Here is a 14,004-nt window from a genome sequence, read left to right on the forward strand (position 1 = left end):
TGTTGCAGGTCACCAATTGTAACGGTAAATGTTAGAGGTTACCAATTGTAATGATAATGTTTTTGTTTCACGATAATAATTTGTTTGTAGTTACCAATTGTAACGGTTGTAAGATGAATGATGAACAGTGATCGAAGTTGTAAAGAAATATTTATTTATCGTTACTTTAATAAATGCCATACCACGACGGACAGGTTAGTGTAATAGTATAACTCTGTTCGTAAAGCATGCAAGGTAAAGAAAGTTAATTTCGGCCTGTATATGTGTGTACACGCTCTTGTAGTAGTAAATAGACAGAGATATGGTAATGTTACAGAGAAAAGAAATTGAGCTAGTGAAAGTTGTAGAGTGTGGGATGTTGTGTCTCATAGTTGTCTGGTTGTAACTTTCTTTCTCCCTCTGGTCGTTTTGTCTTTCGTGGCTGCCTGCTTGTGACTATATCTCAAGATGTCCGTTCACTAACTAATTGAGTTGTCACTAGCTGCTTGTGACTATATCTCAAGATGTCCGTTCACTAACTAATTGAGTTGTCACTAGCTGCTTCGCTCTGTTGTCGCCAAGTAACTACAGCTCGTTGAGTCGTCACCGACTGGTGACTAAACTAAATTTTTCTTGGGATTTCTTTGCTTTTATAACAATCCAGAAGGATAAATATATTATTGAGAACAATAGGTTTAGTTGGTGGTCTTGTCATCTCTATTCTAGCTTTTGGTAGAGTAGAAGAGGTTAGAAAGGATCAAGTGGTGAAGACATTGTTTTGGCCAAGCTAAAGGCATCTGGAAAATATTAAACTGCTGTCAGAGAAAAACTATTGTTCCACCGTGGGAAAAGTTCTGTTGCAGTGTTGATTTAAATTTGGCTATAGTGGATCGAATCCACTTCATGCATGCTAGATCTACTACACATATATACAGTATAACACTGAATCAAAACACTGTTATTAAACCAGTAATTTATTTACTCTTGCGTATATGTAAATACATAGTATATACTTAACATACACACATGCACGCATGCATGCACACACACGCCCGCCCGCCCGCCCGCCCGCCCGCCCGCACGCACACACACACACACACACACACACACACACACACACACACACACAGAATTGTTAATGTACCACATATTAAGACAAAGTATAAGAGAAGAACAATATTTATCTCTTCGATAGCTCTATGGATATCCCTTTCTATAATCATTTTCAAAATAAAGATTATATTTGAAAATCGGAGAACGTGTTTCAGTAGGGTGTCAGATTTAATGCATTTTTGACTTCGAGAAAAAAAAAAAATGATTTTTATAAACGTTCATTGCCTTACAAAACTAAATCTACTAAGCAAATGACCTTCTCTACATGCATTAAAACACTAAAACATTATTTGAACACTTTCAGAAAATTATCTCCATAAGACAAATCTAGGCTGGGGCAAAATAAGTAAAATAAGATTAAGTAAGATTCAGTTCTCCAGAAATATATTTGAAGAAAGACTTATATACATCAGTATCCTTCCTTACACATCAGAAAGATTAGAAATGCAACAAAAAATTAAAATATTTAAAGCAAATTGAAAGCGGATCAGGGAAAATGGCACGCGATATGAAATTAACGAAACTCGACTAAATCTAAAAACGCAACATAAAATATTCTCTATAGCTTCTTCACGATCTACTTGAGTGGCTATCTTTCCGATATATTTACTCTCACCATGTGATTAAAGAACAGAAATTATTGAAATTAGTCATTACTCATTTTGCCTCAATTTAAACATAGTTTTCTGAAAATTGAAAATGATCAGATTAGACATTAGTGTGGGAAAAAATTAACTTGGGATCCAACAAAGACAACAATATTGATTGTTAAACACCAAAAATTATCCATATATTTTATTAGCAACCTCAATTACAATCGGGTTGAAGTTGAGGACAAATTTCTTGAAAAAGAAGTACCTGTCACCTATGTTTCAAACTCTCTCAACTTCATTCTTTACATTATTTGCAATTAACGGATATTTGTCCTCATCCTGTTTGTTGTTAACACAACGTTTCGGTTGATATCCCCTCCAGCCTTCATCAGGTGTCTTGGGAAAATTTCGAACCTGGGTTCTCATTCCTAAGGTATTTTTCGATGTTGTCGTTATTATTATTATTATTATTATTCAGTAGTTTTATTTTTATAACGTGCTTTCACTTCACTACCGAGCGCAGCTCTGTGCGCCTTGGGTATGTGCTGTGGTGCTCTTATGTTTACTGTATTGAAAGTGTTTTGCGTAGAATGTGTGCAGTACCCAGTAGTGCAATTTTCTGTATGTTATATATATTTGTAAGTCCTGCTATTTTTGTTATGTATTTGTCTGAATATTTTTTTATTATACCTAAGGCACCTACTATGATAGGAATTGTTTATGTTTTTAGATTCCACATTCGAGTTATCTCTATTTCCAGGTCTTTGTATTTTGAAAGTTTTTCCATTTCTTTTAGAGAAACGTTGTCATCTGCTGGTATTGATACATCAATTAGAAAGCATTTTTTTTCTTCATGATCTTTGACAACTATATCTGGTCTATTTGCCTTAATTTCTCTATCTGTGTGTATTGGCATATCCCAGAGTATGGTTGCTTTCTCGTTTTCTGTGACCTTTTCTGGCGTGTGTTTATACCATCTTTTTTCTGTTGTTATTCCATAATGTTGGCATAGCTTCCAGTGTATATAGGTCCCAGCTCTGTCGTGTCTGTGAATATATTCCTTCTTAGCCAGGACTGGGCAGCCAGAGATAATATGATTTATTGTTTCTTGTCGATCTCCACATATTCTACAGTTACTTGTTATATTTCTTTTCATTATGTGTTTTTGGTAATTTCTGGTGGGGAGGCTTTGGTCTTGTGCAGCAATTAAAAATCCTTCAGTCTCTGCTTTGAGTCCTGAGCTTCTCAGCCATTGCTGGGATTTTTCTCTGTCTATTTCTTTCGCATTTAGTTTAGCCCAGTATTTACCATGTAGGGGCTTTTCTTGCCATCGTTTTATCATGGTCCGTTGCTGTTCTAGTTTTAGTTTGGATTTCATTTGTTTTATAGCTTTTGTTGTTTCTTCTTCTTCTTCTTCGTATTTGTTAGGTAGATTGATTTCTTGTTTGTATTTGTCAGCTTCCTTAAATACTGAAAACAGTTTTTTGTTTTGCTCGTGTTTTGTGGCTATTTGTATTAGTTTCCCTTGCTTCTGGAGTAGGTATTTTTGCAGTCCTATGGTGGTTATTTTATAATAGTTTTCTAGCTGTATAAGACCCCTGCCACCTTCTGTGCGTTGTATATATAGCCTTTCTATGTCAGATTTTGGGTGGTGCATCCTATATCCTGTCATTATTTTTCTTGTTTTCCTGTCTATTTTACATAGTTCGTTTAGTGTCCAGTTAAGGATGTTGTAGCTGTAGCTTATAACTGGGACAGCTAAAGTGTTGATACCCATTATCTTGTTTTTAGCATTGAGCTCTGTTTTTAGTATTGATCTAACTCGTCTATAGTACTCTTTCTTTATTTTTTCTTTCATTTGTGTATGTTGTATCCTATCTAGTTCATTGACTCCTAAATACTTATATGGTTGGCTTTCGTCTAGTTCTCTTATTTCATTGGCTTTATCTAGTGTTATATTGCTACTTTTAACTAATTTTCCTCTTTTCAGGGTTGCTTTGGCACATTTTTCTAATCCGAATTTCATTTCTATTTCCTTGGTAAAGCCGTGTACTGTCTGTAGTAGTGTTTCTAGCTCTTTGTCGTTTTTTGCATATAATTTTAGGTCATCCATATATAGAAGGTGGCTGACTGTTTTTCCATAGTATTTGTAACCGTATCCAGTTCTATTTAGCAATTCTGTTAAAGGTGTGAGTGCCAGGCAGAACAGGAGTGGAGAGAGCGTGTCTCCCTGGAATATTCCTCTTCTAATGGGGATGGCTTTCGTTTTCACAAGTCCCTCTTTTGTTTGGAGCTGTAGCACTGTCTGCCATTTGTTCATTGAGTGCTCTATGTATTTTATGATAATTGGTGCCACCTTGTGTATGGCTAGTGTTTCCAGAATCCACGTGTGGGGAACACTGTCGAAAGCCTTTTGGTAGTCCACCCAGGCCATACTGAGGCCTTTCTTCTTTCTGCGGCTGTCTTCAGTTATGGCTTTATTGATCAATAATTGATCTTTACAGCCGTATGAGCCCTTGCAGCATCCCTTCTGCTCTTCTGGAAACAGGTTGTTATTTTCCAGGTGTTTACTCAATCTCTGCGATATTATTGCAGTAAAGGCTTTGTAGATCGTAGGGAGACAGGTTATAGGTCTATAGTTTTGTGGTTTCTCCGTTTCCGTGGATTTGGGGATTAAGATGGTTTTCCCTTTTGTGAGCCATTCAGGCATTGTCTCTGGATCTGCTATTATGTTGTTAAAGTTTTCTGCCAGCTTTTTATGCTATTATTATTATTATTATTATTATTATTATTATTATTATTATTATTATTATTATTATTATTGCCCAGGCATATGGCGAAGTGGTTAAGAGCGCGGGCTACTAATCCAAATATTCCGAGTTCGATTCCAGGCAGTGACCTGAATAATAATAATAATAATAATAACGACAACATCGAAAAATACCTTAGGAATGAGAACCCGCGCATATGGCGTAGTGGTTAAGAGCGCGGGCTACTAACCCCAAGATTCCGAGTTCGATTCCAGGCAGTGACCTGAATAATAATAATGATGATGATATTAATAATAATAACAACATCGAAAAATACCTTAGGAATGAGAACCCAGGTTCGAAATTCCCCCAAGACACCTGATGAAGGCTGGAGGGTATATCAGCCGAAACGTGTTAACAACAAACAGGATGAGGACAAATATCCATCAAATGTAAATAATGTACATAATTCCTCATCTCTTAAATATAGAACTGTATTCTCTCAACTTCAACAACAACTATGCTGACCATCTTTTACTCTCAAAGATGAAACAACAGTGTAAAATAATGAAGCAATACTCTCAATATAATGATTTTAAATAGGTAGGAAGAAATCAGAAACAACTCATTTTGCCCCATCTATCGATTCCCTACCACCACCATTGATTCACAGAAACGCCTATGTTAGTGATATTCGATCTTGGTAAAAGTCAACGAACGGCCTTTTTTAATGTTATTTGGCGGAGGTAAAGAATACGCGCACCACCCGTTTTCGACGTAATTGAAAGAGGATCAGCGAAACTGGCACACGATATGAAAGAACGAAACTCGACTAAATCTAAAAATGCAACATAAAATATTCTCTATAACTTCTTCACGATCTGCTTGATCTAACCCTAACCCCTAACCCTAAACACCGGTGTGCATATTCTTTACTTTCGTCTGTTATTTTAACCATATGAAATAATTCTAATGACAATCGAATAAAATTATTGAAAAAAGCTGATAGGAAAACTCAAAAACAAAATCAGAAGATAACTCTGACATATTTCATTGCAGTCGTTTATCGGAATAGGAATATGAGTTTGTGTTACACCGGTCGATAGAGTTGTGAACGAAACATATAGATTCTTTAGATTCTTCTGTTTTTTTTTGCTGATCAGAATTGACGAAGGTAATTTTTTTTTGCTATTATTTCATCTATCTAATATATTTAGATTAAAAGTCATTGAAAATGTAATTTTATATCAATGTAGAAAACACAAAAATTCAGCGAGCGTTACTTGATTATGGCTGTAATTAGTTCCACGTGATGACTTAAGATTAAAAATGCAACTTATAAACATGTATCAATCATTAACTTCTAGTTATCTCTTATAATAAAGATCCTTTAATCCAGTGCAATCTAACATTATTACTTAGAAATGCTCTCTCATCTGATCCTTTCAATTTACTTCTCTTTCTTGCATTCTCTGTTTTGTTTATCATCAATTCTCCAATAATTCTCTCCCTGTTAATTATTTTTGTTGTCTTATTAATATTCTTATAGTGTAATTAAACTTTAGTAATTATCGTAGTATTATCTAATTGGTAATATTTAATAGTCACCATATATAAATATATACCTTTGTCGTTCGACAAAGATTCAGTTGTTCGATCTGCTTCTGAACTAACGGGTAAATGGCTGTACATTCCATTCGACACGTGTTTCCTTAACATAATTCCCAGGCCGATTCAGTACATACCTGTCAACGCTGTAAACGGTCTTTTATATAGCTTTCATGTATAAAAAAAAAAAGGGGTGGACATTGGAATTAGACACTGAGGGAAAATGGCTGTAACTTTTTTATTTTTTAATTTTGGACCCCCTCCCCCCACACGGGGGGGTAGGGTGATTTTTTTTTTTTTTTTTTGGCGATTTTCATTTTTGACATCGTGTTCTACATGTCCAGGTCGTACGAATAGCCTTCTCGCAACTTAGATGTGAAAATGAACGGCTTACATTTGTATTGAAACAGTAAAAGGATCACATGTGGAGTCCCCACCACGAAACTTGATATGCTAGAAATAACAGCTAAACGCGGACAATCCAAATCTTGCATTGGTCCAGATGGACTATATGTAATCTGAACCTTCCCCCCCTTATTTATTTATTTTTTTAACGGAATCCCACGTTTTAGGCTATGGAGATTCCGATTCTGAAAAAAAAATTTTCAAAAATCTCAAATTCAAAATTTCGATTCCCCCCCCTCCGGTTTTTATATAGATCCGCACCCGGTGGAAAAAGTGAAAAAAAAATAGTGTAGTAGTTGAAGTGCACCTTATATGAAATAAATATGAAGGAAAAAATGCGCTTTGGCAAACGGGGTTAGGGTTAGGGTTAGGGTAAACCTAACCCTAACCAGATTTGGCTGTTATTTCTAGCATGTAAATAGCCTGCTTGGTGGGGGGGGGGAATTGAAATTTTTCAAACAATTTTTTTTCAGTATCGGAATTGCTTTCGAATTTTGTTACAGGCTTTCTATTTTTATTTTATTTTGTATTGTTCGTTTTCGAATATATGTTCTCTGGTAAAAAGCGTGACATGTAGAACACAATGTCAAAAATGAAAATCGCCAAGAACCCCCCCCCCCGTGTGTGTGTGTGGGGGGGGGTCCAAAATTTTTTTTTAGGGGGAATCGCATGACCGTGACATATAGTTACAGCCATTTTCCCTCAGTGTCTAATTCCAATGTCCACCAAAAAAGGCATTCGGTTAATGTTTACATCTTGACCCGGAAATGAAAATCCAAAAAATATACTGGAATGGGTGTTAAACAATGTATAGGAAACGAATATGAAAAAAAAATGCACGCAAAGCAACGGGAGGGTGAGGAGAGGACTTCGAAACCAGGCATTCTTTCGTTACTATTAGCAAAAGTGTCACCAGAAAGAAAAAAAAAATGCTCAAGATGCTACCCGGTGGGATCGTACCCGAGACCACGTGGGTGCGAAGCGAACTTCAAAACTATTCGGCCAAACTTTGCCAACGAAGCAAAAGCATACTCCTGTCGTTACCATGTTGTTGCTTCCGTTGTACCGAAGATTTTTGTTTACATATGAATATATTCGCGTAACTACAGAAGTGTTCATCCCGCCTTTTGTGTTCAATATAAAGTTTAAGACCCGTTAACAAAACCAGCCTCCTAGGTGTAAAGAAATGTGTAGAAAACGAATATGAAAAAAAAAATGTGCGTAAACGAACATGCGGTGGGGAGAGAATTTTCGGAAAATTGAGAAGATCCGATTTTTCCCTCATAACTTTCAGGTAAATGGGAGCTAATGCAGAATCGCACCTCTCGTTGAAAAATGAATTTTTTTTTAAAAAAAAGAAGAAAATGCGCACAAAAAAAAACGGGAGGGTGGTGAGAGTACTTCGGAAAATTCACAAGATCCGAGTTTTTTCCTCATAACTTTTAGGAAAATGGGTTTTTTTCAATGAAATTTTATAGAAATACCATTCAAACTGCATACATTACGATTATAAAGAAATTTGGGCGGAGACGGACTATATGTAATCTGAACCTTTCCCCCTCTTATTTTTTTTTTTTTTTTACGGAATCCCACGTTTTAGGCTATGGAGATTCCGATTCTGAAAAAAAATTTTCAAAAATCTCAAATTCAAAATTTCGATTCCCACCCCCTTTCCTCATTTAAAAATATTTTCCGGAAATTTTTTTTTTTAGAAATGCGTAAAAAAATACGGAGATTATGATTCTGAAAAAAAATTGTTTGAAAAATTTCAATCCCCCCCCCCCACCAAGCAGGCTATTTACATGCTAGAAATAACAGCCAAATCTCACAAAACTAGTGTTAGGGTTAGGTTTACCCTGTGGATCTATATAAAAACCGGGGGGGGGGGGTAATCGAAATTTTTAAATTGAGATTTTTGAAAAAAATTTTTCAGAATCGGAATCTCCATAGCCTAAAACGTGGGATTCCGTAAAAAAAATAAATAAGATAAGGGGGGAAAGGTTCAGATTACATATAGTCCGTCTGGACCGAAATTTGTGGGGAAAATCTTTTCCAAGGGGATGGGGAGAGGACTTCGGAAGATTCACAAAATCTGAGTTTTTCCTTCATAACTTTTAGGAAAATGGGGTTTTTTTCAATGAAATTTTATATAAATACTTTTGAAACGGCATACATTACAGTTATAAAATAATTTGTGGGGAGAGAACTTCCGAAAATTCACAAGATCCAAGTTTTTCCTTCATAACTGTATGTATATATATATATATATATATATATATATATATATATATGTGTGTGTGTATGTATATATGTGTATAGGTGTGGAAGCAAGGACTAGAATCAAAGGGCCTTAGAGTCAACCTAGCTAAAACCAAAATCCTAATAAGTAGGAAGGTAGATAAAACACAAACCCCTTCAGGTAGATGGCCCTGCTCAGTATGTAGAAAAGGAGTAGGTAGTAACTCTATAAGATGTACCCGGTGCAAGCTATGGACACATAAGAGGTACAGCAATATCAAAGGCAGGTTAACTAGGAAGTTAGTTTTTGTATGTAGCAGATGTTCAGGTGCAATAAACACTGTGAACAAACAGGAAACAATTTCTATCTCGTTCCAGGGAGAAAAACTAGAGGTAGTCGATAGCTTCCGCTATCTGGGTGACCAAGTTAGTAGTGGGGGTGGGTGCGCTGAAAGTGTAGCTGCTAGAATAAGAATAGCCTGGGCAAAGTTTAGAGAGCTCTTACCTCTGCTAGTGACAAAGGGACTCTTACTCAGAGTAAAAGGCAGACTGTATGACGCATGTGTACGAACAGCCATGCTACATGGCAGTGAAACATGGGCTGTAACTGCTGAGGACATGCGTAAGCTCACAAGGAATGAAGCCAGTATGCTCGGTTGGATGTGTAATGTCAGTGTGCATACCCGTCAGAGTGTAAGTATCTTGAGAAAAAAGCTGAACATAAGAAGCATCAGTTGTAGTGTGCAAGAGAGACGATTGCTCTGGTATGGACATGTGGTGAGAATAGATGAGGATAGCTGCGTGAAAAAGTGCCACACCCTAACAGTTGAGGGAACCCGTGGAAGAGGTAGGCTGAGGAAGTCCTGAGCTGAGGTGGTGAGGCAAGACCTTCAAACATTGGGCCTCACCGAAGCGATGACTACTGACCAGGACCTTTGGAAATGTGCTGTGCGTGAGAAGACCCGGCAAGCCAAGTGAGATCGTTGCCAGTGCCCCTGGACTGGCTCTTGTGCGGGTGGCACATAAGATGCACCATTTTGAGCGTGGCCGTTGCCAGTACCGCCTGACTGGCCTTCGTAGGATTTTCGAGCGTGATCGTTGCCAGTGCCCCTGGACTGGCTCTTGTGCGGGTGGCACATAAAAGACACCATTTTGAGCGTGGCCGTTGCCAGTACCGCCTGACTGGCCTTCGTGCGGGTGACACGTAAAAGCACCCACTACACTCTCTGAGTGGTTGGCGTTAGGAAGGGCATCCAGCTGTAGAAACTCTGCCAAATTAGATTGGAGCCTGGTGTTGCCATCCGATTTCACCAGTCCTCAGTCAAATCGTCCAACCCATGCTAGCATGGAAAGCGGACGTTAAACGATGATGATGATCATCATCATCATCATCATCATCGTTTAACGTCCGCTTTCCATGCTAGCATGGGTTGGACGATTTGACTGAGGACTGGTGAAACCGGATGGCAACACCAGGCTCCAGTCTGATTTGGCAGAGTTTCTACAGCTGGATGCCCTTCCTAACGCCAACCACTCAGAGAGTGTAGTGGGTGCTTTTACGTGTCACCCGCACGAAAACGGCCACGCTCGAAATGGTGTCTTTTATGTGCCACCCGCACAAGCCAGTCCAGGGGCACTGGCAACGATCTCGCTCGAAAATCCTACAGGAGCCAGTCAGGCGGTACTGGCAACGGCCACGCTCAAAATGGTGCATCTCATGTGCCACCCGCACAAGAACCAGTCCAGGGGCACTGGCAACGATCTTACTTGGCTTGCCGGGTCTTCTCACGCACAGCCCATTTCCAAAGGTCTCGGTCCGTAGTCATCGCCTCGGTGAGGCCCAATGTACGAAGGTCTTGCCTCACCACCTCAGCCCAGGTCTTCCTGGGCCTACCTCTTCCACGGGTTCCCTCAACTGTTAGGGTGTGGCACTTTTTCACGCAGCTATCCTCCTCCATTCTCACCACATGTCCATACCAGCGCAATCGTCTCTCTTGCACGCCACAACTGATGCTTCTAATGTTCAGCTTTTCTCTCAAGATACTTACACTCTGACGGGTATTCACATTGACATTACACATCCAACGGAGCATACTGGCTTCATTCCTTGCGAGCTTACGTATGTCCTCAGCAGTTACAGCCCATGTTTCACTGCCATGTAGCATGGTTGTTCGTACGCATGCGTCATACAGTCTGCCTTTTACTCTGAGTGAGAGTCCCTTTGTCGCCAGCAGGGGTAAGAGCTCTCTAAACTTTGCCCAGGCTATTCTTATTCTAGCAGCTACACTTTCAGCGCACCCACCCCCACTACTAACTTGGTCGCCCAGATAGCGGAAGCTATCGACTACCTCTAGTTTTTCACCCTGGAATGAGATAGAAGTTGTTTCCTGTTTGTTTACAGTCTTTATTGCACCTGAACATCTGCCACAAACAAAAACTAACTTGCTAGTTAACCTGCCTTTGATGTTGCTGCACCTCTTATGTGTCCATAGCTTGCACCGGGTACATCTTATAGAGTTACTACCTACTCCTTTTCTACATACTGAGCAGGGCCATCTACCTGAAGGGGTTTGTGTTTTATCTACCTTCCTACTTATTAGGATTTTGGTTTTAGCTAGGTTGACTCTAAGGCCCTTCAATTCTAGACCTTGCTTCCACACCTGAAACTTCTCCTCTAGTTCTGATAGTGACTCCGCAATTAGGGCAAGGTCATCAGCATAGAGGAGCTCCCAGGGGCAACCTGTCTTGAACTCCTCTGTGATTGCCTGGAGGACTATGGTAAATAATAGGGGGCTGAGGACGGAACCTTGGTGGACCCCTACCTCTACCCGGAATTCATTGCTGTACTCATTTCCAACCCTCACCTTACTGGCCGCATCTCTGTACATGGCTCGCACAGCTCTCACTAGCCATTCTTCTATCCCAAGTTTCCTCATTGACCACCAGATAAGGGATCGGGGGACCCTGTCAAAGGCTTTCTCCATGTCAACGAAAGCCAGGTACAGAGGTTTATCCTTGGCTAGGTATTTCTCTTGCAACTGTCTCACTAGAAATAAGGCATCAGTAGTGCTTTTACCTGGCACGAACCCAAACTGCATCTCATCTAAATTGATTCGCTCCCTAATTAGTTGGGCTATGACCCTCTCTGTAACTTTCATAACCTGATCTAACAGCTTGATGCCTCTGTAATTATTTGTATCTAAAGCGTCCCCTTTACCTTTGTAGCAGTTGACTATGATGCTGCTACACCAGTCATAGGGTATGACTCCTTCGTGTATCACCTGGTTCGTAATACGGGTGACTAGGCTATAGCCAACACTGCCAGATATTTTGAGCATCTCTGCAGTGATTCCTGATGGGCCGGGATGATGATATATACATATGTAGGATCTTTCTGATTTGGCGGGCACCATTTTTTATTTATGTTTTATTTAGTGTGTTTTCTACCGAAACACTAAAACTTCGTATACTTGTATATTTTGTCTTATAGAACAGAAAAATTTTTATATTCGAAGTTATTTCATGTTAAATGTTGTCGTATTTCTGTAATTTCAACCAATCACTGACGTCTATTGAGGTGAAAACAATTACTGCTGTGGAATGTAAACAACACGTTCTAGCGGTGTAATGGGATCTTTTCCCTTGAATAAAATTAGTGCTGTTGTTTGTCAACAACAACTATCGGCGGTACTGTTATTTATGACATCGTTTGTGCATTTGTACTGGTTTTAGCTTTAAGGTTAGGGTTCGGGTTTTAGAGTTAGAGTTAGGGTTATGAGTATTTTTGCCAAATTTGGTGAAAATCTGTTCCATACACCACCACAAATTTTTCACCAAATTTGGCAAAAATACTCATAACCCTAACTCTAAAACCCGAACCCTAACCCTAAAACCCTAAAGCTAAAACCAGTACAAATGCACGAACGATGTCATAAATAACAGTACCACCGATAGTTGTTGTTGACAAACAACGGCACTAATTTTATTCAAAGTAAAAGATCCCATTACACCGCACAATGTTTTGTTGACAATTCACAGCAGTAATTGTTTTCACCTCAATAGATGTCAGTGATTGGTTGAAATTACCGAAATATGACAATTTTAACACGAAATAACTTTAAAAAGATAAAATTTTCTCAATAACACTAAGAGTAAAAGATGTTTTATATGATACATTCTACCACTGTCCCAAGTTTGAAAGTGTTTCATTAAGAAAACAAGTGGCATCCACCAAATCAGAAAGATCCCATATGTATGTATATAATATATGTATATATATAATATATATCTATCTCTCTATATATAAGATAGAGAGAGAGAGCGAAAGTAATAATGAGTGAATGAGAATAATGACTAAGGGTTAAAAAAGTGTAAAAATAATTGAAAATGAAACAAAATTGAAGCCAAAATACTAAAAATTATTGAAAGTGGGTAGAAATAAGCACTACGTACTGTAGTACTACGCTAGGGTATCTGTAGAAAGTGGAATGTGATTTCGGAATATAACGAAGAAAAATTTAGATCTTGAGAATTTTCCGAAAGTCCTCCCTCTTGAAAGCAGTACCCCGGCATGGCCATGGTGTAATGACTAAAAGAAGTAAAAAGATTATTTAAATATATAAATACTTTGCAATTTAACCAATTTAGTTCTTAATTCCATTTTTACCACTAAATCTAATTTAACAGTTGGTTCCTAAAGAGAATATTTACATGATGTATTTCTTGTGTTTTTCTATTAGTGTGTTGTAATTGAAGATTTTCATGATGGAGTCTATGGAAGATATGATGCGAAAATTAAACTTTTGTGAAAAGGCTGCCATATCTTTAAAACCTGTGGAAGAAGAATACATTCTTCATATGGATATTCAACAAAGGTAAGTTGGTGTTTCCAGATTTAATTTGTAAAGGTATGAAACGTGTAAGGTATGGTATATGTGTTGAGGCATAAACATAGTGCTTCTAGGACCTCACTTCAGCTGTGATGGGTGTGTCTTCATCATTATAAATCATTGATCATTTCAGTTCTTTGTCATCACCTCTGTGGGGCTCAACATCTTGAGCTCAGCCTTTGCTGCTTTGTCCCATACCTTCCTGAGTCTCCCTTTTTCACATATTCCATATGCATCACATGACCAAACCAGTGCAGTCTTCTCTCTTGCATGCTACATCTAATTCCTCTTATGCCAAATATTTATCTCAACTCATTTGCACTTTGTCATACATACTTCTTTCTCAATAAGTGCAAGTGTACCATTATCCATCCATACACATGCTTCTCATCCACATCTCGATTGTTTTCTTTGATTCGTTGTCTTGCA

General features: G+C 38.4%; 1 protein-coding gene across 1 annotated transcript in view; it reads left to right on the plus strand.

The window, feature by feature from the left end:
* Positions 1–5,522: 5,522 nt before the first annotated feature.
* Positions 5,523–14,004, plus strand: part of LOC106879335 (WD repeat-containing protein 89) — a 32,752-nt gene continuing 24,270 nt past the window's right edge. The window contains exons 1-2 of the mRNA XM_014928844.3: positions 5,523–5,609; positions 13,426–13,560. Coding sequence (XP_014784330.1) covers positions 13,448–13,560 — 113 coding nt within the window. The 5' untranslated portion in view covers positions 5,523–5,609; positions 13,426–13,447. The remainder of the gene's footprint in view (positions 5,610–13,425; positions 13,561–14,004) is intronic.

Source organism: Octopus bimaculoides, chromosome 5 (genome assembly GCF_046866305.1).
Source record: "Octopus bimaculoides isolate indiv1 chromosome 5, ASM4686630v1, whole genome shotgun sequence".
Classification (NCBI taxonomy): Eukaryota; Metazoa; Mollusca; class Cephalopoda; order Octopoda; family Octopodidae; genus Octopus; species Octopus bimaculoides.